This window comes from Salmo salar, chromosome ssa01 (genome assembly GCF_905237065.1).
Source record: "Salmo salar chromosome ssa01, Ssal_v3.1, whole genome shotgun sequence".
Classification (NCBI taxonomy): Eukaryota; Metazoa; Chordata; class Actinopteri; order Salmoniformes; family Salmonidae; genus Salmo; species Salmo salar.
In genome coordinates this window covers 75,218,647-75,243,986 of record NC_059442.1, presented here as the reverse complement: position 1 = coordinate 75,243,986, position 25,340 = coordinate 75,218,647, and the positions used below count along the sequence as shown (strand labels likewise).

The window sequence follows — 25,340 nt, the reverse complement described above, 5'->3', positions numbered from 1 at the left end:
TACAAGGCACACGTTTCTTCATTTAGCAGATAGTGTACATGCACTCAGTGACATGTAGATATATCCTGCACACTGTTGTGATGTGCTCTGACCTGTGTGACATCACTTCCTGTGGTCAGAGAGAAGATGGAGAGCCAGCTGGACAAGGAGGCCAGGTTTTGTCAGCTGATGGCCCACAGCTCCCATGACTCCGCCATCGACACAGACTCTCTGGAGTGGGAGACAGAGGTTGTGGAGTTTGAGAAGGACAGGGTGAGTCTGGAGAGACAATACTTTCATTGATTTGATTGAATTATTTGACTTACTGTTGATGTATCGATTGATTGGATGGATTGACTGACTGATTGATCAGATGATTTCATTTCCAGCAAACGTTAAAATCCAGCTTAATAAAGGGGCTCAGAACTGATATGTATGTAGATAGCAAAGTTAAACATACTGGTTGTTTTCCTGCAGGATGACATGGATTTGAAGGCACTTGGGTTTGACATAGCAGAGGGGGTAAACGATCCATATTTACCAGGAGATTGTGGAATATTTGTGACAAGAGTGGACAAAGGAAGTATTGCAGATGGAAGGTTAAGGTAATTCTCTGATTTGTAACATTTCTTTAGGTTCAAGTTCAGGAACTCCTGTTCATCCCCAATATCACGTTTTTACTTCCTGCTTTTCAGAGTGAACGATTGGTTGCTGAAGATAAATGACATGGACCTGACCAACAAGGACAGGAAGCAGGTGGTAAAGGCAGTGCTTAACAGAGGCGGGCTGATCAACATGGTGGTTCGCAGGAGGAAGTCCCTGGGAGGAAGGCTGGTCACCCCTGTACACATCAACCTAATTGGACACAAAGGTAACACTTTTGTGCCACTCCTGGTGTGCATTCATTAGGAAACCATTTACTCCTAATGTAAAATGTTTTGCAAAGAAAACAAGCGTTTCTATTCGACAAAAGCTGTCATCAATGCAAAGAGTGGCTACTTTGAAGAATCTCAAATAAAATATATTTGGGTTTGTTTAACACTTTTTTTTTTTGGTTACTACATGATTCCATATGTGTTATTTCATAGTTTTGATGTCTTCACTTGTATTCTAACGTCAGTGTTATAGGTCTGAAGTGTGTAATACATATTGTATTCTCCTCTCTACTCCAGACAGTGGTATAGGTCTGGAGAATGGTGTGTTTGTGACGGCCCTCGTCCAGGGGAGTCCTGCTTCCAGGGAGGGATCTCTGACTGTTGGAGACCGACTTATCGCTGTGAGTCCCCCACCACCACCTCCATTTTCTCCTTCTAATTTTCTTCCATCTCCTCCTCATTTTCCTCATACTCTTCATTCCTGTTTCTACTCCTCTCTTCCAACCTCAACCTCCTCCTTTTCCTTCACCTCCACCTGATCTGATCCCCTGTTCCATTTCGGTCTCTAGTGATTTGGTGACAGAAACAATGTTAGCCAGTCATCACTCTAACTGGCAGAATGACCTTCTCTCTAATCATGATCCACCTACTGAATCTGCGGTCATAATTCTTCAGGTCCTTACTGTGAAGTTCTGCTGCTTAGTAAAACCGCTCACCTTTTAATGGCAGACCAAGGCTTGTCTCAAATTGCACCCTATTCCCTACACAGAGTACTATTTTTGACCAGAGCCCATACGGCCAAGGTCGAAACCAATGCGCAATATATGAAATGGGATGCCAGTTCGGACGCACCCCTGTTGACACCCTCAACTTTAATAGTGAAGCCTGGCTAGCTGATATGGGACATGATAGCTAAGTGTTGGTGATTAGCAAACATTAGACCAGACGCCTGCAGATGTCAATCATGGTTGTGTATCGTCTTATGCCATGTCCTTGTAGTCGTTAATAACTTAATGTAGCAGGTTATATTTCACATATACAGATATGTTTAATTATGTTAGTAAGAGAAGGACTTGAACACGCTGAACCAACAGTGACATATGCAGTCAGTGCACAATTTTGCATATGTCACAGCTGCACTCTTAATGCTCATTACTCCGACTAGACTCCCCAGATGGAATAACATGCTTCAAAGAGTACTGTTTCATTTTAGGTGTTAAAGTTCAGTAGTCTGATCTCTTCTTTTTTGGGGGGGGGTGGGCGGCAGGTAGCCTAGCTGTTAGAGCATTGGGCCAGTAACCGAAAGGCCGCTGGTTCGAATACCCGAGCCGACAAGGTGAAAAAATTTGCCGACGTGCCCTTGAGCAAGGCACTTAACCCTAAATAGCAAGGCTCACGCTGTAAAACAACACATTTCACTACACCTATCGGTATATGTGACAAATACTTTTGCTTTTAAAGACTCAGGCTTGAGTACATTACCTACTTTCCTGTTTCCTCTCCCTGCGCTCCTCTCCTCGCTGCAGTATTTTATAATTCATCTCAGGCCTATTGTCATGGAAATGTGGGGATTGAGAAAAGAGAGTGGGGGTGTTAAAGTTCTAAGAAGAACCACTGGCCTAGATGTTCTAATAGTATCCCACTGCAGCAGCAGGCAGACTCAAATCTCTGGCACGGTGTTCTTCAGGTGCAGGGGATCTCTATTTATTTGGGGTTAGGGGTAGTTGAATTCTCAGTCTCTCTTGAAAGCAATACCACCTAGCAAAACTTTGTGTGTTTTAGAAGGATGTGTGGGAAGTGAGTAGTGGGTGTTCACTGTTTTTTATGTGTCCCCCAGATCAACGGCATCGCTCTGGACAACAAGTCGGTGACGGAGTGTGAGACACTGCTGAGGAACTGCAGGGACTCTCTCAGCCTCTCTCTCATGAAGGTGAATCTAAAGTAGCTCCTCTACTAAGCTCCTTGAATGCACATTAGCCTCATATTAGACTAAAGACAAGTTCTCCTCCAGTCAATGTGGTGCCACATTTTAACATAGGGCTTTCACTTGAAGGTGAATCTAAACTTCACTGGCCTCAAATCAGCCTTAATTTAGACTCAAGTTCTCCTGAAGTCCATGTAGTGCCATACACTGCAACACCCTTATTTGATGCTATAGCGGGCACTCTTTTTAGGACAGCGACTGACTTTCTCAAGAACAAACATGTTAGATATTACTGCACTGCAGTGACTAGATTCCTGGATAGTGTAAACTTTATTTTTGGCGGAAAGTTTAGAGTTTAGGAAAAAAGGAAATGTGTGTTTACTCGTCTAGTGCTATTCCTAACACCCCCTCTATCTCTGTCCTCTATCCTTTTATGTTCCCAGTTCTTCCCTCACAGTTCGTCGGGCCAGAACATTTTCGACAGCCTGCGCGAGTCATCGTCCAACAGCCGTCTCTCCGAGGTCCACTCCAGGAACAGTCGTAACCTCAAACACAACAGCTCCACACAGACAGACATCTTCTGCCCCGACACAGGTGGTAGTGTCAATGTCCAAGGAGAGAGGAGGAAGAGTAGGGGTGGGGAGGCCGAGGAGGGGATGGGCCCGTACGGGGACGTCAGGAAGCCCTTCTCCACGGGGTCTCTCCACGCCACCAGCCTCCGGCCGTCCTCTGACCTCGGTCTGGGTCCCCCGGGCCGCTACGGCCCCAGCGCCTTCCAGGAGTGCTGCTCTGGGTCCCCCTACGCCAAGCCCCCCTCCACCCCCCATGACCTATGACCCCTCTAACCCCCCCCGACTGCATCACAGTGGAGACCACCCTGGAGAAGAAACACAGCGGCGGCACCTGGCCGAAGATGATCGTAGGCGGGATGTCTGTCGCCGTGGATACGACCACAGCGACGACTCCGACCCAGCTGTCCATCTTCAAGTCACCCAAACAGAGGAAGTCCATCTTTGACACGGACGCCTTCAAACCACGGCCTGAGACGGCTCCCCCGTCTTCCAAGATAGAGTACCTGTTGCCCAGTCAGCTGGTGGCCCACTCCCCGCAGCCCTCCAAGACGGAGTCTCTCTCCTCCTCCTCTACGGCCACACCCACCCCTCCTCCGCCACCTACCCGCAGCGATTCGTTCAAATTCAAACACAAACAGCAGAGCAATTCCGCCTCCGACTGCACGCTCACCTCCGACGGGAACGGTGGCAAGGGGGAGGCTGTTTCCATGGTTACCGGGGAGGGCCACGGGGAACAAGAGAGGGAACGAGACAGAAACGGGAACCACTACTTCCTGGACGGGAAAGTGCTGACATCAAGGAAGTCATGTGATGAGGACATCGGACGCACCAGGGGGGAGGAGCCTGAGGTGAAGAGACCCCGCCCTAAATCAGCACCAGCTCTCCGACGCAGGATGACCCCCCAGTCCATCACTCTGCCCTCCTTCCAGGTCTGTTTGATGTTTAATGTATAGTGCTTTTCACTAAGGCTGGTCACAATAGTCTGAAGTGGCTTCCTCGCTTCTCCTCTCCATATGCATTAACATTAAAGAACTGAACAGGTGAAGTCATCCTCTAATATGTTGCGTTCACCTACCTAGCCTACCTAGCCTATGATCAAGGAGAGGAGACAAGAAGTGCATGCCACTTAAGACTACTGAGATGCACCTTGTCTCAAAACACTTAATATAAAAAGAGAAACAGCAGCACTGTGTGGCCTCGCACCCAGCCAGTACTCCAGGGTGATGCACGGCAGCCTTTTTGTGGCAGTATTTACAGCCCTTTCTGTGTGTGCCTCTCCACCAGGCTGCCTCAATGGTGATTGATGCCTCTGTATAGAGCTCCAGGCAATATGCAGCCCAGGACTCAAAGTGCTGAGTCCGGGGGCTGTGGTCTCGTCCCAGCACTCTTAAACAGCTCCTTCAGTTTACTTCTCGTCGTTCTCTTCTTTCTGTTTCTGGTCATTGGACTGTGACTGTGGTCCCACTCTGAAATGGGTCCTTCTCCTTATTCTCCTACTCTTTCTGTTCCTCATCATTAAACCCATTGATTTCTGTATCTGTCAACCATCAGAGCTACTCCAATGACGATCACTCCCCAGAGCCCAGAGAGATGCTTCGCTCCTCTCCCAACCGCTCTCACAGACACAGTGTGGGCTTCGTCTCCACCGTCTACAACGGTACCCTGCCTGCAAGTGAGTCACTCTCACACTTAAACACACACACTTTCCTCCTTTTTAATAAAAAAAAATCTATACTTAAGCCCCTTTTTCTCTTCAATTTCGATCTTGTCTCATCACTGCAACTCCCTAATGGGCTCAGGGGGCGAAGGTCGCGTCATGTGTCCTCAGAAACATGACCCGCCCAACCGCGCTTCTTAACACCCGCCCGCTTAACCCAGAAACCAGCCGCACCAGTGTGTCGGAGGAAACACCATTCACCCAATGACCAAGGTCAGCCTGCATCCGCCCGGCCCGCCACAAGGATTCGCTGAAAGCGCGATGAGCCAAGTAAACTCCCCCGGCCAAACCCTCCCCTAACCTGGATGATGCTGAGACAATTGTGCTCCGCCATATGGGACTCCCGATCACGGCCGGTTGTGACACTGCCCGGGATTGAACTCGGGTCTGTAGTGATGCCTCTAACACTGTGATGCAGTGCCTTAGACCGCTGCACCACTCAGGAGGACCCATAACACATATCTGGAGCCTCTCTAGCCAGTGTGTGTTGCTCCTATTTAACCGGTGTGGTGGTTGTTGTGTTCTCTAATCAGTGTGTGTGTGTGTTCTATCAGACTCGGCCCATCGTGGCCTGGCCCCGTGTCCAGCGGTGACCGCAGTGATGAGGAACCCAGTCTACACAGTCCGCAGCCACAGAGTCCACACCAACAACTGTCCCTCTGTCTCCTCCCAGATCTGCCAACACCAGCACAACAACCAACACCCCAGGTAATTACCCCAGACAGAATAACTACCCCGAAAATCAAGTGGAGCCCAGTCATTCTTAACGGGGGCAAATGATCGTTTAGTCTAAATTATTGGCTTGACAATATGACACTGCTTAAGTAGGCAAATATTTAGTAGGAAACAACTTGGTCATCATTATGATGAAGGCAATTTTTCTTTATGGCAATGTTGCCTTTAGTAAGATGTTAGTTAAAATTACCTTGCAACGCTAACGTTGGCTAGCTGAAATCCGGTGCTCTCTCCTCAATGTTAGCTAGCTAGCTAATGTTATACTACATCTAAAGTCAATCTGACGACATTACAATGATGACCAAAGGTTCTCCTACTAATTAGTTGCCTCCTTTGGAGATGTCGTGCTGTTTGAGAATGCATTGAGTAGCACGTTCAGTCGTGCACCAGTCCTTAAGATGACTTTCATAAAAGGCGTTAGTGACGCTATGTTCAACCCATGAATTATGTAGGAAGAGAGTGTGTGTGTCAGTCCGCAGCACCAGGGGCGTCTGAGCCTGGACCTGAGCCAAAAGCGTCCAGCAGCAGACTACTCCGAGTCCTCGTCACGCAGCAGCCGCACCTCCCATGGTACCAACTCACTACCCTCCAGTGCTCGCCTGGGCCTTGGTCAGTCACCCATGCACGCACGCCACATACACGCGCTCCTATTATACCTGCGCGCACACACACACACAAAATACTTATATTATACACACACTCTGATGGACTTTTCCTCTATTGCATCAGATTCTTCCAGTAACGTCCAGTACCGGAACGAGAGGATAAAGATCCCCTCCACTCCCCGCTACCCTCGATCTATGCTGGGCTCTGACAGAGGTACATGCATGGATGCATAATTGAACAAACAAATTAGTTAACAAAAATATTGATGTGTGGGTGGATAGACAAATTAATGAATTAACAAATGAGTGGATGGATGAATGAACACGTATTAAGATGCCTATTCCCTGAATACTGTACCTCTCGACCAATATTACCTGACTCTGGTCCCAAGGGGACTTTAGAATGCTCATTTTCCACTCAACTAAATAACATTATTCCAAATCAAACTGCTGACTATACTTGTGTTTTCTATGAGGAGATGTGACAGCCCTGTTAGCAGGTCATTTAAAGGTGCTGTTCTGTAATCTACTGCTGAAAAAGCTGGAATCCCCACAGTCATAACACTAAACACAGGGAAACACTTAAACCATATAGATTTTGTGTCCTGGGCCATTAAAGCTGGGGGTTAGCATGCTTGTGTCAAGATATTTACAACCTGGTTACCTGTCTGAGAAATGACACTGTAACTATGGACCAATTCTCTCCCTTTCTCGCTTTCGCTCCACTACCATGTTTTAACTGTTGTGAGTATTTTAATTGTTTTTACTAGGGTTATAAGAATGACAAACAAATTTTCCCTTGGGAATTAATGAAGTACGATCTCATCTTAATATCTCATTTAAAGTCTCTTACCCTCTCTCCCTGCCCCCCCTCTCCAGGCTCCCTGTCACATTCAGAGTGCAGCAGCCCCAGCCTCATCACTCCCCCCCAATCACCTCTGAACCTGGAGACTTCCTCCTTCGCCAGCAGCCAATCACAGAGCTCCATATCCACCCTGCCCAGAATCTCCGTCAGCCCTGTGCCAATTGGAGAGCGGAGGAAAGACCGGTAGGATGGGAAAGACGACAAACGTGAGATAGGGCTGGACGGTCTAAAACATGGTGTGGACTGGAGTTCCCCCAGCAGTTTTATTTTCTCTTTTCCACTACTAGCAATCCTGATTCAATTGGTCAAATAATCACCAAGCCCTTTGTTAGCTGGCTGTATCACAACTGGCCGTGATTGGGAGTCCCATAGGGCGACGCAGAATTGGCCCAGCGTCGTCCAGGTTTGGCCAGGGTGGGCCGTCATTGTAAATAAGAATTTGTTCTTAACTGACTTGCCTAGTTAAATAAAGGTTCAATTAAAGCTAACTCAGGTGGACTAGTGCTAAAATAGATTAACACTGGTCTAAAGGAGTACAGGTAGGAAGTGTGTGATGCGTTGATTATATATCAGCTATAATGCTCATGGTATATGCAGTATAAAGGTCAGTTGAGTGTTCCTGTCGTTTCTCCTTGTAGCCTGGTCCCAGATCTGTTTGTGCTTTAGCGAACTCCTCTGACCATGCCAGTGGAATGATCAAATTTTATTTGTCACATGCGCCGAATACAGCTGGTGTAGACTTTACCATCAAATGCATGCTTACGAGCCCTTCCCAACTATGCAGAGTTTAAAATAAATACACAAAAATGGAGGATAGATGATAATAAGAATAAAATAAAGAACAGAGTAGCAGCAGCACATGAGTATAAAAGTGTGTGCAATGTGTACGTATGCATGTTTGTGTGTTAGAAGGGTTCGCTAAACACATGCAGAAGGAACCAGGCTATTTTCCTTTTGTAATATTTAGTTGTTTCTTCTTCTCACACCAGACCTGTTTGGCCTCTGCATTTCTCTCTGTTTTCTTTTACTGTCTGTCCTTCCTGTCCACTTCCTGTCTGTTTTTCTCTCGTCCATCTCCTCTCTCGTTTTCTTCTCTTCCATCTGCCGTGTGTGTAAATGTCTCCAGGTCTCTGCACCGTAACAGGTCTTTTCTGAGGATCCCTCTGGCTGCTAGGCCGAGGTTCTCCTCTCTCAGGAGCCTCAGGTTTGTTGACTGACTGACTGATGGTCTAACTGTTAACATGCTTGAGTGTTGGATAGAAATAGTGAAATGAAGATGTAGACACAGGCCCACTTCAGAAACAACTCCTTGCCCCCCCATCTTGTGATTAGGAGCCAGGAGTTGTTTCCAGGCAGAGTCCATAGACTTGGAATGTGTAAAGCATGTGTTGTGTGGTATTTTTCACCCCTGAACAGCAGCTAGGCCTACATCCCACTTCTCAGTTGAACAGGTCGCATGCCAGGTTTACATTAGCCTGCATTTACCGGAAAAGATCCAGAAAACATCTCAACTATTCCTCTTGAACCGGTATTGATAGACGTGTGCTGCGTCTCAATTGTCACTGACAGTTTTGTGTTTGTATGGTTGGACTTGTTGAAATGTGGCCACTTGTTTCATGTGTGAAGTCCTCACTGAGGCTGCATGCTACTGAATGTCCGTGCCCTTTTGCAGATGGGATGGCATTCTGAGTGTGTTTGGGCCCAATGCTAGTCACCAGGCTGAATGTGAAGATAACTCTGTCCACCTCACTACCTCTGGATCTTTTGCTTGTCTTCTCCTTGTAGCACACAGTCTGTTATTTCTATCTGTTGGTTTTTCCTGTGATATGTAATATGTCTCTGTCTTGTGAAAATCAATATGTGAGCACCCTAATCCCTATGTAGTGCACTACTTTTGGCAATACCCTCATAGGGGAGATGAGATGCAGCCATGAAGTTTCTCATCCCTTCCTCCCGTCAGGCCGTACCTGGAGGAACCTCGTAATGTGATCGTTCAGAAAGGGGCGGAGCCTCTGGGCATCTCTATCGTCAGCGGCGAGAACGGCGGTATCTTTGTTTCCAAGGTAACCGGAGGCAGCATCGCCCATCAGGCCGGGCTGGAGTACGGCGACCAGCTCCTCGAGGTAACTTTCCTTTTTCATTGCTCCTTCCTGCCAAGGTTAAGGGTCATATCCGTTTCAGCTCAGGAGGAAATTATAAATGTGACGATGTAGACTGCAGCCAGCGCAGTCGCTTGCACATCTAGACTACACATGCTCCAGTTCCCCTCTCATGGAATAAAACATTACATTTAGCATTTTTGTCATTTAGCAGTTGTTCTTATTCAGAGTGACCTACAGTCAGCCGTTCATGCCTGAGAATGACAATTGAGAAGTGCCATTTATTTTCAGTGAGTTTTTTTCGATAACATCTTACCTTTCTCTCCTCCTTTTCATCTCCCCTCCTCCTCCAGTATAATGGTATTAACTTGCGTAATGCCACAGAGCAGCAAGCCAGGCTGATAATTGGTCAGCAGTGTGACACCATCACCATCATGGCTCAGTACAACCCCCACATGTACCAGCTGGGAAACCATTCACGCTCCAGGTCATACACACACACACACAGCTGGAAAACCATTCACAATCCACATAAAACAATTACATTTCTTCCCAGAGGTTAGTTTTTTAAATGAAAGGTAATCAAAGACAAAATGTTACTCATTCATAGTTCAGAAGTAGTGTAAAGTTGACCTCCGACCATGCCATTTATTATGTAAATCCCAAAGTAATCGTTTGGAGAAATATACAGGCACCATTTGGCACCTCTATCCCATTTAAATAGATGGCACCAATCTCTCCCATTCAATTGACTGAGGTATTAAGGTTTCTGTTTCTCTCTCTCTTTGCGTGTGTAGTTCTGGTCTGGAGCCGGTGAGCAGCCAGTCAACTCCCCAGGGCAGTGGAGCCACCACCCCTGACAACCACTCTACTATAGACACTCTGAGTGAACAAGATGAAGGAACACTCACCCCCTCCTCCAAACAGACCACCCCTACAACTAGTCCTCACAGCTTCATCAGGTAACACACACCTCTGACTGCTCCAGCCTCTCTAACCTAATGTGTGTTTGTATTGCAGGGGTTGGATACAGCAGAAGACACATTTCCGTTTCGTAAGGATTAGTAAAGTATTCTTCTTCCCTCCCCCTCCAGGATGTTGTCAGAGGGTAGTCGTAAGGTGTGTGAACCACGGGTGGTGACGGTGCGCAGAGCCCAGGGGGCAGAACTGGGGCTGGGGCTGTGTGGAGGGAACCTCCGCGGGGTCTATGTAGAGAGTCTGGAAGAGGACAGCCCTGCTAGGGGAACAGAGGGGCTGCAGCCTGGGGACCTCATACTGGAGGTAGGTTATACATAAACCAGTATGTGCGCAGATTTGATTTGAGACACTAGGGATAGTGTTTTGAAAAAATGTCGCTATTCGAATAGTATTTATTTTTGTTGGATATCCGGATATTCAAAATTATTAATATATCCCCCAAAAAATGTACGGACGTTTTTAACCTGAGCATTGCTGCGCGAGGGAGAGGCTGGTTCTATTGCTTCAGCGGCTTGTGGAGTTTATATGGGGCGGTGTGTGTTGCGAGCAGACAGAGGGAGAGAGCGAGACACAAAGTACATTTTGCTACAGCCAAGACTAGCTAACTTGTAGCAGTCACAATGTTATTTTATAACAGTGCCTGTCTTGACTGGAGTAGCCTACAGAAGCTAGCTAGCTACATACTTTTTAGCATTTTCACTAACCCTAAACCCTTTTCCTAACCGTAACCTCAGTCTCCTAACCTGCTATGAAAAAGTAACTTTGGTATCGAAGTGGCAAGAAAATAGTTTTCCCCCAGCTATAGCTAGCTAGGCTAATTAAGGCCATATGCTACACTTTCTCCCCAACCCCATTCAAATAAAACAGCCTACCTGTTGGTTTCTCATTATAGCCTACTCCTTCTCATTACCCTAGCTTTTAATTCCATTTTTTTATTCCATCTTGCATTGCATTAGTGAACGCTCACTCCACTTGCTACGCATTGAGCCGCTTTGATTGGCCAACATTAACAACAAGCTATTCACGTGAAGGCTACCGGTCTTTATTTATGGGGCGCACGGTGCACGTCAGGAAAACAACATTGAAAAGTTTGTTTCATTAAATTAAAGATTTGAAATGTCATGGTATATCCTTGTATGTAACAATGTCACATGGATATTTTCATTTAATTTAGATAAAGCCTTTTCAGCGTTAAAATCAGTTTAAATTAGGCTAATAATTTTTTTTTTCTTCCCGTTCAGATATTTTGAATAATTGTGCACATCCTTACACACACACACACACACGAGAGTGTATAGTAACTTTTTTTCTAAGTGAACATTTTGCACCCTGCAGTATCTCTTCCGTAGCTCATTACCATTCCTCCTGCCTGTCTTTGTTCCTTCATTGATTGCCCCCCCTCTTTCTCTATCATGACATACTGTGGTCGATCTAACTCATACTATCCCATTCCTGGCATGCTCCCTCCCTGTTCCTATAAGCTCTGTTCTCCAAACAGACCTAGAGTTTTTTTCATCAGGGCAGAACACGCAGTAGAGCTTTCACCTTTCATCCCCCTGGCAATTCTCCTCATCTTCTGTCATCATCCTCCTCCCCCCAGAATGAATCAATAGACGGACACTTCATATAGCCAAGGGGTTTCCCCTCCTCCTTTCCTCTTCTCTGTCTCTCTCTTGTGCACGCTCACACTCTCTCCCTCTTTTTGTTCTAATTTGTTACGGTTGGAATTTGAACGTTTGTTTTCATTTGTTTGTGTAATGTATGGTGTTGACCCAGTAAAGGTGATTGTAAATTCTCTCTCTCTCTCTCTCTCTCTCTCTCTCAGTATGGGTCAGTAAACATGAAGAACAAGACAGTGGAGGAGGTGTATGTAGAGATGCTGAAGCCAGCCGAGACGGTCACTTTCAAAGTCCAACAACGACAGGACGACTTCAACATTGTCAAAGACACACCGGGGGACGGCTTCTATATCAGGTACACACACGTACCCTGACCCCAAAGTGCCTGTTTTTCATGATTCCCTCTATGCGATCTACTGTACCTCCATGCACCTCCACTTCTATGCCTTCAGAAAGTATTCTGTGGGGCGGCATGTAGCCTAGTGGTTAGAGTGTTGGACTAGTAACCGCAAGGTTGCAAGATCGAATCCCCGAGCTGACAAGGTAAAAATCTGTCGTTCTGCCGCTGAACAAGGCAGTTAACCCACTGTTCCTAGGCCATCATTGAAAATAAGAATTTGTTCTTAACTGATTTGCCTAGGTAAATAAAGGTTAAAAAAAATAAACATTCACACCAAACTACAAAAAATACTTTATTTTTCTATTTTTTTTTTTGTTATGAACAAAGAACACTAATATACAGTATCTTGATTAGATGAAAATTCAACCCCTGAGTCAATACTTGTCAGAATCACCTTTGGCAGTGATTATCAGTAAATGTAGTCTTGGTAAGCAAATCCAGTGTATATTAGGCCTTTTGTTTTAGGTTATTGTCCTGCTGAAAGGTGAATTTGTCTCCCAGTGTCTGAACCAAGTTTTCCTCTAGGATTTTGCATGTGCTTAGATCTGTTCAGTTTCTTTTTATCCTAAAAAGCTCCCTAGTCCTTGCCGATGACAAGCATACCCACAACATGATGCAGCCACCACCATGCTTGAAAATATGATGGGTGGTGGTACTCTGATGCGTTGGATTTGCCCCAAACACAACGCTTTGTATTCAGGACAAAGAGTTAATTTCTAAGCAATATTTTTAGTGCCTGATTGCAAACAGGATGCATGTTTTGGAATATGTTTTACAGGCTTCCTTCTTTTCACTCTGTCATTTATGTTAGTATTTTGGCATAACTACAATGTTGTTGATCCATTCTCAGTTATCTCCTATCACTGCCATTAAGTTCTAACTTGTTTTAAAATCAACACTGACCTCATGGTGTACTCGCTGAGCGGTTTCCTTCCTCTTCGGCAACTGAGTTAGGAAGGACGCCTGTATTTTTGTGGTGACTGGATGTTTTAATACACCATCCAAAGTGTAATTAATAAGTTAACCATGCTCAAAGGAATATTCTGTCTGCTATAAAAAATAAATGTTTATTTTTATTACACATCTACCAATAGGTGCTTTGAAATGGGCTTGAAATTCACTGCTTGACTGAGGACCTTACTGATAATTGTATATGTGGGGTACAGAGATGGGGTAGTCATTTAAAAATCATGTTATACACTATTATTGCACATGTGCAACTTATGTGAATTGTTGAGCACATTTTTACTCCTGAATTTAGGCTTGCCATAAAAGGGGTTGAATGCTTATTGACTCAAGACATTTCAGCTTTACATTTTTTTTTATTAATTTGTAAACATTTCTAAAAACGTACCACAATCTCTATTTAATCCATTTGAAATTCAGGCTGTAACACAACAAAATGTGGAAAAAGTTGAGGGGTGTGAATACTTTCTGAGCACATACAGTGCATTCGGAAAGTATTCAGACCCTTTTCCATATTATGTTACTTTACAGCCTGAATTTTAAATGGATTCAATTGAAATAATACCCCATAATGACAAAGCGAAAAAATGTTTTTAAATGTAATAAATACAAAAAACTACCTTTTTTACGTAAGTATTTAGGCCTTTTGCTATGAGACTTGAAATTGAGCTCAGGTGCATCCTGTTTCCATTGATCATTCTTGATGTTTCTACATCTTGATTGGAGTCCACCTGTGGGGAATTCAATTGATTGGACATGATTTGGAAAGACATGTCTATATCAGGTCCCACAGTTGATAGTGCATGTCAGAGCAAAAACCAAGCCATGAGGTCGATGGAATTGTCCATTGATCTCCGAGACAGGATTGTGTCGAGGCACCGATCTGGGGAAAGGTACCAAAACATTTCTGAAGCATTGAAGGTCCCCAAGAACACAGTGTCCGCCATCATTCTTAGATGGAAGAAGTTTGGAACCACCAAGATTCTTCCTAGAGCTGGCCGCCCGGCCAAACTGAGCAATCGGGAAGTTGACCAAGAAGCCAATGGTCACTGACAGAGCTCCAGAGTTCCTCTGTGGAGATGGGAGAACGTTCCAGAAGGACAACCATCTCTGCAGCTCTTCACCAATCAGGACTTTATGGTAGAGTGGCCAGACGGAAGCCACTCCTCAGTAAAAGGCATATGACAGCCCGCTTGGAGTTTGCCAAAAGGACTCTCAGACCATGAGAAACAAGATTATCTGGTCTGATGAAACGAAGGTTGAACTTTTTGGCCTGAATGACAAGCGTCACATCTAGAGGAAACCTCGCACTATCCCTACGGTGAAGCATAGTGGTGGCAGCAGCAGCATGCTATCATGTTTTTCAGGGGCAGGGACTGGGAGACTAGTCAGGATCGAGGGAAAGATGAATGGAGCAAAGTACAGAAAGATCCTTGATGACAACCAGTGGTGTAAAGTACTTAAGTAGTACTTTGTAGTATTTTTACTTCAGTTGTTTTTTGGGCTATCTGTACTTACTATTTATATTTTTGACTACTTTTACTTCACTACATGCCTAAAGAAAATTGTATTTTTACTCCATACATTTTCCACGACACCCAAAAGTACTCCATACAGTTTGAATGCTTAGAAGGACAGAAAATGATTCAATTCACACGCTTATCAAGAGAACATCCCTGGTTATCCCTACTGCCTCTGATCTGGCGTACTCACTAAACACATGCTTTGTTTGTGAATTATGTCTAAATTGTGCCATCTGGTTTGCTTAATATAAGTGTTTTTTTTTATTTGTACTTTTACTTTGATACTTCAGTGTATATATTAGCAATTACATTTACTCAAGTAGAATTTTACTGGGTGACTTTTCTATTAAGGTATCTTTACTTGACAATTGAGGTCCTGCTCCAGAGCGCTCAGGACCTCAGACTGGGGCGAAGGTTCCCCTTCCAACAGGACAATGACCCTAAGCACAGGCAAGACAATGCAGGAGAAAATCCCCAAATATAGGTGTGCCAAGTTTGTCGCTTCATACCCAAGAAAACTCGAGGCTGTAATTGCTGCTAAAGGTGCTTCAACAAAGTACTGAGTAAAGGGTCTGAATACTTATGTAAATGACTTAGTTCAGTTTTTAATTTTCAATACATTTGCAAAAATGTAAAATCTTGCTTTGTCATTATGGGGTATTGTGTGTAGTTTGATAAAGGGAAGAAAACACTTTCCAAATGCACTTTCTCTTCATCTAAAGCAATTAGGTCCCACATCCAGGAGGACCATCTACCATCTCTCTCCCTAGAGATACTGTCTATCTATCATACAGCAGGGTTGGTTTACCTGCAGACAGACCGAGCAGACTCTTAATTGGGCCCAGGCTAAATGCCCTTGTAGAAAGTGTGTGCGCGAGCGCACGTCTGTCACTTTGCATCTATGTAGGCTCAAGGCAGACCATACAGTAAATAAAGGCTGTGAATGAAGAGGAGTAAGGGGAAGTCTGTGTTGGTAAGTGCAGCTGTTTTGTTGTTAGGAGTCTGTAGAAAGCTGAGAGGTTGTGTCCCAAATGGCACCCCATACAGCACCCATTTAAAAAAAAAAAAAATGTATAAACCAGGCCTCATTGGGCTCTGGTCAAATGTAGTGCACAATATAAGGAATAGGGTGCCATTTGGGACTTGGCTGGAGTCTCTGCATGGCAGCCGCAGTCACTAGTCATACAGGCCCGGGTCGTGATGTCATCGGCACTAAATATGCACACAGCTCCACAGATACACTTCGAAAGAGTTATGGGGCTCCAACCATACTGGGTGCAGGGTAGCACACACACTAACCCTCTCTTCCTTCCTCTCCCTCCCTCCCTCACTCTTTCTTCCTACCCCTCCCTCCATCTCTCCAGAGCACTTTATGAGAGGATAGTGGAGGCAGAGCTGGACCTGAGTTTTAAGAAGGATGACATCCTGTATGTGGATGATACTCTACCAAAGGGAAGCTTTGGCACCTGGATGGCCTGGCAGCTGGATGAGAACGCACAGCAGATCCAGAGAGGACAGATACCCAGCAAATACATGTGAGACACACTCAGACATGCAGACGCATACACACACGTCATGGCTCTTGTGTAATTATATTGTTTCTCTGTGTGCCTGTGCAGGATGGACCAGGAGTTCTACCGTAGACACAGTATGACAGAGCTGAAAGACGACAAGGACAGTAAGAGCCTCTCTGCCGCCGCCAGGCGATCCTTCTTCAGGAGGAAGCACAAACACAAACGCAGCGGCTCCAAAGATGGCAAGGAACTGGTGGCTCTGGACGCCATTAGCACAGACTCTATACCATTCCTAGAGGGTGAGGGGACACACACCTTCACATGGATAGAGAATTGGGCTGGAGTGTGTAACTACCTAGAGGTTAGGTGCAACTGATTTGATTTTGGTATTGGGCATTTGTGTGTGAGACCATGTATATGTGTGTCTCACTCCCTCTCAGACTGTGTGAGCCTGGCGTACCAGCGGGTCCAGAAGATAGAGTGTGCGTCTCCCAGGCCGGTTCTGATCCTCGGTCCTCTCTCAGACCCCGTCAAGGATATGCTGGTCAAAGAGTCCCCCGGGAAGTTCTGCAGATGTGTCCTGGGTGAGTAAAGTACAACACAGTACCACAATATGATACTAACAATACATTACAACAGCGTACACAAGCATCTACAAAATAGGCCTACCCCAACTTGCCGACTGAGCACAGTTCACTCAGGACTGAGATTGTTTTCCAAATGGCACCCTATTCCCTATATAGTGCACTACTTTTGACCGGGCTCTGGGGATAGGCTGCCATTTCTGACAGACATTGTCTTGCTTGCACTCCAAAAGCCACCTTTGTCTTAAAATAATTAGAAAAGAAGACATTTTAGTCATTTAGCAGATGCTCTTATCCAGAGCGACTTAGTTAGTGTATTCATCTTAAGATAGCTGGGTGGGAAAACCACATTTCTTAGTCATAGTGAGTACATTTTTCCTCAAAGGAGCTATCAGCGAAGTCATTTCAAGTGCGAGTGTTAGTTTACGAAAAGCTTTTTTGTACCATGGTCTTGTAGTGGATGGGAGCTTCGACTGGGTCAATTGTGCGCCGCCCTATGATACTCCCGGTTGTGTGACAGCCTGGGATCTAACCTGGGTCTGTAGTGATGCCTCAAGCTTTGCGTTGCAGTGCCTTAGACCACTACACCATTAGGGAGGCTCTCTGTATTCCATTTTCAATAAATGTGCATACATTTCTATAAATATGTTTTCACTTTGTCATTATGGTAGTGTGTGTAGACATTTTTGCAATGGAAATTAGTCTGTTTTCTGATGTTTGGTTCCTAATGAATGTAACCCTGGTGTTACTGGTTTTCTGTGATTCTGACGTCGGCCTGTGGTTTCCTCAGAGGTGATGAAGGCGTCCCAGCAGGCTATAGAGCGCGGCGTCAAAGACTGCCTCTTCATCGACTACAAACGCAGGAGCGGCCATTTTGACGTGACCACCGTGGCCTCCATCAAGGAGATAACAGAGAAGGTACAGCGTCAGGGCTGGTCTAGGATAAGTTTTACCTTTTTAAGATAATAGTGAATAAGATTATATGAACTGGGGGACCTGATCCTAGATAAACATTCCTCCTTCGTTACATCCTCTTCTCTTTTGTCAGATACAAGTGTTCCCCTTTGATATTTCAGAATTTGTGAAAGGTGGGTCAATTTATAAATGTAGCATTTTAAAGATGTGGTCGATTTTATGCCACCTCAAAAGAATTCCTTGGGTTTTTGGATTATCACAATTAACAATGTTCTGTGGTACCGGAAGTGAAGTCTTTCATTTGATCCATTCTGAATGTAGTGTGATCTTGTTGTACCTTAAACAGAACTGAACTAAGATGTCCTCCTCTCCCAGGACTGTCACTGTCTGCTAGACATCGCTCCCCACGCCATCGAGAGGCTGCACAGCGTTCACATTTACCCAATCGTCATCTTCATCCGCTACAAAAACTCCAAGCAGATAAAGTAAGTAGCCAGCCAAACCCATCATCTTCAAAGACCTTTAGTGTTAAAACATTCTAGGTCTTTTAAATGTGATCTTTAGTGTGTTTTCTCCATTTCTACTTGGTGGTTGAGTTCACAGAAAGCTTTTGTGTGTGGGATGTTCCCATGGATCAGTAAATCATTGGACAAATTAATGGGATGTAAGGGTGTTTAGCACTATTTAAAACTACAGTATAATAGCGTTATAATCCCCAGGCTCCTTTTCTTCTCAACTACCCCCCCCCCCCACCACCACCACCACCACACACACAGAGAAATCTCCTGGCTGTATCTCTGTTCTTTGATAACTTACTCTCCTTCTTTACCGGTCAGTAATGAAGAGATTGGATAGATTTCCTCTGTACCATGGTACCATTAATCACTCAGCACTCATAGGCTTGTCCCAGTAGTGAGTTGAGTTGTAGTGCCATGTTTTGGGGATTTGGAGAGATCGATCTATTATTTATAAAATATATTGTATAGATCAATAAATACAAAGGCTATTAAAATAGGGGTACTTTTTTATTATTATTGGTACATATACTGTATAGTATGTGGCCCTAAGTTTTATCATTACAAAGAAACAGTTAAAGTCGGAAATTAGCCAGATATATTGAAACTCAGTTTTTCACAATTCCTGACATTTGATCCTAGTAGAAATTCCCTGTCTTAGGTCAGTTAGGATCACCACTTTATTTTAAGAATGTGAAATGTCAGAATAATAGTTGAGAGAATGATTTTTATTTCAGCTTGTATTTCTTTCATCACATTCCCAGTGGGTCAGAAGTTTAAAAACACTCAATTAGAATTTGGTAGCATTGCCTTTAAATTGTTCAACTTGGGTCAAACGTTACAGGTTGCCTTCCACAAGCTTCCCACAATAAGTTGGGTGAATTTTGCCCCATTCCTCCTAACAGAGCTGGTGTAACTGAGTCAGGTTTGTAGGCCTCCTTGCTCGCACACCCTTTTTTAGTTCTGCCCACAAATTTTCTATGGGATTGAGGTCAGGGCTTTGTGATGGCCACTCCAATACCTTGACTTTGTTGTCCTTAAGACATTTTGCCACAACTTTGGAAGTATGCTTTGGGTCATTGTCCATTTGGAAGACCCTTTTGCAACCAAGCATTAACTTCCTGACTGATGTCTTGAGATGTTGCTTCAATATATCCACGTTTTTCCTGCCTCATGATGCCATCAGTTTTGTGAAGTGCACCAGACCCTCCTGCAGCAAAGCACCCCCACAACATGATGCTGCCACCCCTGTGCGCCACGGTTGGGATGGTGTTCTTCGGCTTGCAAGCCTCCCCCTTTTTCCTCCAAACATAACCATGGTCATTATGGCCAAACAGTTCTATTTCTGTTTCATCAGACCAGAAGACATTTCTCCAAAAAGTACGATCTTTGTCCCCATGTGCAGTTGCAAACCGTAGTCTGGCTTTTTTATGGCGGTTTTGGAGCAGTGGCTTCTTCCTTGCTGAGCGGCCTTTCAGGTTATGTCGATATAGGACTCGTTTTGCTGTGGATATAGATACTTTTGTACCGGTTTCCTCCAGCATCTTCACAAGGTCCTTTGCTGCTGTTCTGGGATTAATTTGCACTTTTCGCACCAAGGTACGTTCATCTCTAGGAGACAGAATGCGTCTCCTTCTGAGCGGTGTGACGGCTACGTGGTCCCATGGTGTTTATACTTGCGTACTATTGTTTGTAGAGATGAACATGGTACCTTCAGGCATTTTGAAATTGCTCCCAAGGATGAACCAGACTTGTGGAGGTCTACTATTCTTTTCCTGAGGTCTTGGCTGATTTCTTTTGATTTTCCCATGATGTCAAGCAAACAGGCACTGAGTTTGAAGGTAGGCCTTGAAATACATCCACAGGTACACCTCCAATTGACTCAAATGATGTCAATTAGCCGATCGAAACTTCTAAAGCCATGACATCATTTTCTGGAATTTTCCAAGCTGTCAACTTAGTGTATCTAGACTTCTGACCCACTGGAATTGTGATGTAGTGAAATAATGTGTCTGTAAACAATTGTTGGAAAAATGACTTGTCATGCACAAAATAGATGTCCTAATCGACTTGCCAAAACTATAGTTTGTTAACAAGAAATTTGTGGAGTGGTTGAAAAACGAGTTTTAATGACTCCAACCAAAGTGCATGTAAACTTCAGACTTCAACTGTGTACAAGGACCTTGAGCATTCTCCAGTGGCAAACTGTTATCAGGGGAGCTGTCTCTATTAACCTCTTGGGGCTAGGTGGGACGCTAGCGTGCCACCCGTGGTGCACTCCATCAACAGCAGGTGCATTTCAAGAGCGGCAAATTTGAATCCAAATAAATGTCAAAATTCAAATTTTTCAAAAATACAACTATGTTACACCATTTGAAAGATAAACATCTCCTTAATCTAACCACGTTTTACGATTTCAAAAAGGTTTTACGGCGAAAGCATAAATTTAGAGTATGTTAGGACAGTACATTTACAAGAGTTGTGTGTAATGTTTTGTCAAGTCAAAGACAGGGTCACCAAAACCATAAAACCAGCTAAAATGATACACTAACCTTTTACAATCTCCATCAGATGACACTCCTAGGACATTATGTTAGACAATGCATGCATTTTTAGTTCTATCAAGTTGATATTTATATCCAAAAACAGCGTTTTACTATGGCATTGATGTTGAGGAAATCGTTTCCCTCCAATAACCGGCAGTCAAGTCAGCGTCACAAATTAAATAATTAAAATTAGAAAACATTGGTAAAATATTATATTGTCATTTAAAGAATTATAGATTTACATCTTTTGAACGCAATCAACTTGCCAGATTTAAAAATAACCTTACTGGGAAATCACACTTTGCAATAATCTGAGCACTGTGCCCAGAAAAATACGCGTTGCGATACAGACTAGACGTCATGTTGGGGAGATCTAAAATCGAAAATACTATGTAAATAATCCATTACCTTTGATTCTCTTCATCAGATGTCACTTCCAGGTATCACAGGTCCATAACGAATGTAGTTTTGTTCAAAAAAGCTCATCATTTATGTCCAAAAATCTCCGTCTCGTTAGCACATGATGTAAGCCAGCCGGACTTCTCGTCATGAACGAGGGGAAAAAATATATTTCCGTTCGTTCAAACATGTCAAACGTTGTATAGCATAAATCATTAGGGCCTTTTTTAACCAGAACATGAATAATATTCAAGGTGGACGAATGCATAGTCTTTTATAACGTATTGGAACGAGGGTACCCAACATGAAGTAGCGCGCCAGGTGTCTAATGGGACATCACCGTTCCATGGCTCTTGTTCGGTCAGATCTCCCTCCAGAAGACTCAAAACACTTTGTAAAGGCTGGTGACATCTAGTGGAAGCAATAGGAAGTGCCAAAATATTCCTAAACCCCTGTGTTTTTCAATGGGATAGGTTTAAAGTCAATACAACACATCAGGTATCCACTTCCTGTCAGAAAATGTCTCAGGGTTTTGCCTGCCAAATGAGTTCTGTTATACTCACAGACACCATTCAAACAGTTTTGGAAACTTTAGAGTGTTTTCTATCCATATATAATAAGTATATGCATATTCTAGTTACTGGGTAGGATTAGTAACCAGATTAAATCGGGTACATTTTTTTTATCCAGACGTGCAAATGCTGCCCCCTAGACCCAACAGGTTAAAGAAGATTATTAGCTAATCACATCCTATTAGTATGTCAAACATTTGAAGATTCCATTGATCATTTATCTTAATAAAAAGTGGCATTGGTGTTACTCAATTTAAATGACATTGTGAGCTAAATGAATCATCATAACACTAGTAAATCATTTTTAAAGGGTTAATTACCCAAAATGTCATACCAAAAAAACACTGCAATTGAAGAGCAACCCAGAGGCTGTCTTTTAATACTCTAAACAGGCTTCCTTTCCTCTTGTACTCTGCCAATGTCTGGGAGAAGAGCTTTGTCTGTGTTAGTAGTGAGCCTGTGTCCTAATACTTTGTGCTGGTTTCCTCTCCTCAGGGAACAGAAGGATCCAGTGTATCTGCGGGACAAGGTCTCTCAAAAACATTCCAAGGAGCAGTTTGAGGTTGCACAGAAGATAGAGCAGGAGTATAGCAAATTCTTTACAGGTTGGCATATTGCACTGTACTGTGTTGTCTGTCTGCGTGTTTGCCTTTGGCTATGCCCGTGTATGTGGGTAGATGAGTGTCTGCATGTGTGGCATCTTCCCCGATGAAGACAGCTTAAGTGTGTGGCTTTTCTTTTTATGTGTGGCATCTTCCTACCTTGTTAACCGTTTGTCTGCTGTATCTTTCCAGGTATTGTCCAGGGCGGCACTCTTCCCTACATTTGCACTCAGATCATGACAATAGTTGATCAGGAACAGAGTAAGGTCCTGTGGACTCCCCTTGGCTGCTCCTAGAGGGTGGAGGCCACCACTGCACCCTGCGTCACTGCGCCTCTCATCTCCACTCACAACAAACACTAAAAAACCTTCCACACTATACCAATAGGTACACTACAGTGAGCTATTACACATGTAAACTAGTGATATTTTTGTTATATAGTTTTATTATGATGTTGATTCGTATCTTAACCAGAGCCTCTTATTATTCTGTGTATTATGAAGCAGGTTGGTAGCACTGACAGTTGATGTTAAAGTTAATTCGGTCTTCCTTAAGGGTTTAATGGTTGTGTTTTTGTAATGTTGCGTTGTATGCATCTGTTTACAGTAAAAAAAAAAATAGTCTTGAGTATTGGTGTTAAATGTTCTGCTTGAATGTGCATTACACCCCCCCCCCATGACGTAAAGAACCCTGACCCAGAATTGGCCCCAAACAAACCTGTGTACCAAATGACATCAACCTGTTTTACACACCACGTTCAATGACTGACAACTAATAATGTGGAATAATAATGTATGAGAGTTTGTGTGTACGAGTGATAGTTACATTATTGATAAACTAATTACTTTGTTGGTTGGATTGAGTCATGGATTTTGATGTTTTGAAGTTGATGCCATAGAAATGAAACCTGTAGAACAGATATAAAGCTCTCCAAGCGACATTTGTCTTATCTGTAAAAAAAAAAAAGAAAAGTCATCCGAAAGTTGATTTTGGATCGGTCAAATCAATCAATTCTTGCTTCAGACCAAACTTCTATGTGCACCATGTGTGCAACAGTGTATCAATCAATTCAATTGTGTTTCTATAACAAAGAAAAAGCCATGAAAATCAGCCGTAGCGAATGGTGTCTGTTCTACTCGTTATGTTTCTATGGTCACTGTATGTGAGTGGACAGTTTACAGGCCTATCGGAAGTGCCTTCTGTCGGAGACTTGGTCCAAAAACAGACCCCCAGCCCTTACCCATTCAGATCTAATGAAACAGGATAAGTAGAAGCAATATGGAGGTAGAACCTCCCCACTGCCCATTGGAAGGCTAGATGGAGCCATCACCATGTTGTTTATACCTATCTGGTACCTTCAGATCTGTAAACACTAAATCTGCAAACACCATAGTGTTAACACTATAGATCCACTTACAATGTTAAGTGTTAACACTAAAGATCTGCAAATAAACACTATAGAGCGTAAACACTATAGATCTGCAAGGCTCGGGCTTGTATTGGGGCGGGGCAGTACAGAGCATATGACAATGGTAAGGTTGTGAGGGCGACCACCTCAGAATGCACTCCAGGGCTAGACAGACCACTGTGTCTCGATCACATGCTATCTCTTGGTCACATATTTAAAGACGCTATAGAATATAACAAATATATGTGTGTAGGAGTGTACATACAAACTCACAGGCACTTGAGTACCTGTATGTACAGTATGCAGATGCATCTGAAATCTTATATTAGATGTATTTTGACTAGGTCTCGGGCCTAGGGAAGTTCAACAGTTAAGTCATGTCTTAGCAGGTATTAGCATGTTTTTTAACAGTTTTATTTTCGTCTTGTTTTGTGGTTTGTTGTCAGTCACTTTTTTAAATGTACTCACAAATCAGAAAGACACCATGGAGCAAATGTGCAGGGGAAAATCTTAAAGAAAATACTTTTTTTTTCTTCCTTAAATCTGTTGAAATGTTGTTGTTTTTTTTCATTTATTTAATTTCTTGATTTTTTTTTATCCAAGAGGCACAAAAATATTGCTATTGTCCCTCATTTTTTCTCATCCTTGAACCCCGTTCTCATGTATCCTAATGTTGTGCCAAAATCCAGTACGTCAGTTTTATCTTTTTATTTCTGTTTTGCACTTGTTATTCTGTGGACCTTAAAACAAATAGCTGTTTCCCAGTAGACTTTATAAATAAATAGGTACTATATAATTTTTACTGTAACTAATTCACATTTTAAATGTATCACGTCAGTTCCTTACATTTCATTGATGGCCTTTTTATTCTTTAACCTTGATTAGAAAACAACTGACAGATTGCTCCTCCTTAGTTGCATTCTCGATGAAAAAGGGATTTCTTGCACAGTTTTTCAAATGAAAATCGGACATGAAGTTTGACTATTGGGCTATATGATTAGGCATAGTAAGTAAAATTGTAATGTAACCCATTTTCTGAGTAGATAGATGGTTTAAAATTAGAAGAGGGATGCCACGTAACATGGTTCTATTTTTAGGAGGAACGACTAGCTGCCAGGTACTGTTCTGATTGCGGTTTTCTTTATTAAAAAGAATGATTTGTATCAAATGTTGAGACATTAACATGAGAATAAAAGTCTTTTTCTGTATCACGACGACATGGCTTCTGTGTCAGACTCTTTAGTGGGGACTCACACTTGGCGACAATGGTGAGACTATCAGCAACCAGTCATTTTCAATAGAAGAAGACAGAGACACAGCGACTTAACATTTGGCAACTGGAGAGCTCGCAACCGGTGTTCAACATTTCACAAGTTTATAAAGATTTCAGCAATGTGACTGCACAACAGCCAATTGGGAGACCCCAGC

The 25,340-nt window shown here is 43.5% G+C and overlaps 1 protein-coding gene across 1 annotated transcript in view; it reads left to right on the top strand.

Annotated features, from left to right (window-relative positions):
* The window catches only part of dlg5a (discs, large homolog 5a (Drosophila)), a 69,343-nt gene extending 44,214 nt beyond the window's left edge, over positions 1-25,129 (top strand). The window contains 24 exon segments of the mRNA XM_014215443.2: positions 120-252; positions 457-584; positions 675-850; positions 1,152-1,255; positions 2,692-2,784; positions 3,222-3,608; positions 3,611-4,279; positions 4,902-5,022; positions 5,622-5,775; positions 6,275-6,411; positions 6,532-6,621; positions 7,287-7,455; positions 9,233-9,395; positions 9,725-9,858; positions 10,169-10,333; positions 10,466-10,652; positions 12,175-12,323; positions 16,222-16,392; positions 16,477-16,670; positions 16,812-16,955; positions 17,746-17,873; positions 18,246-18,355; positions 22,398-22,507; positions 22,697-25,129. Of these exon segments, the coding sequence (XP_014070918.2) occupies positions 120-252; positions 457-584; positions 675-850; positions 1,152-1,255; positions 2,692-2,784; positions 3,222-3,608; positions 3,611-4,279; positions 4,902-5,022; positions 5,622-5,775; positions 6,275-6,411; positions 6,532-6,621; positions 7,287-7,455; positions 9,233-9,395; positions 9,725-9,858; positions 10,169-10,333; positions 10,466-10,652; positions 12,175-12,323; positions 16,222-16,392; positions 16,477-16,670; positions 16,812-16,955; positions 17,746-17,873; positions 18,246-18,355; positions 22,398-22,507; positions 22,697-22,800 (4,120 nt within the window). The 3' untranslated portion in view covers positions 22,801-25,129.
* The last annotated feature ends 211 nt before the right edge of the window (positions 25,130-25,340 follow it).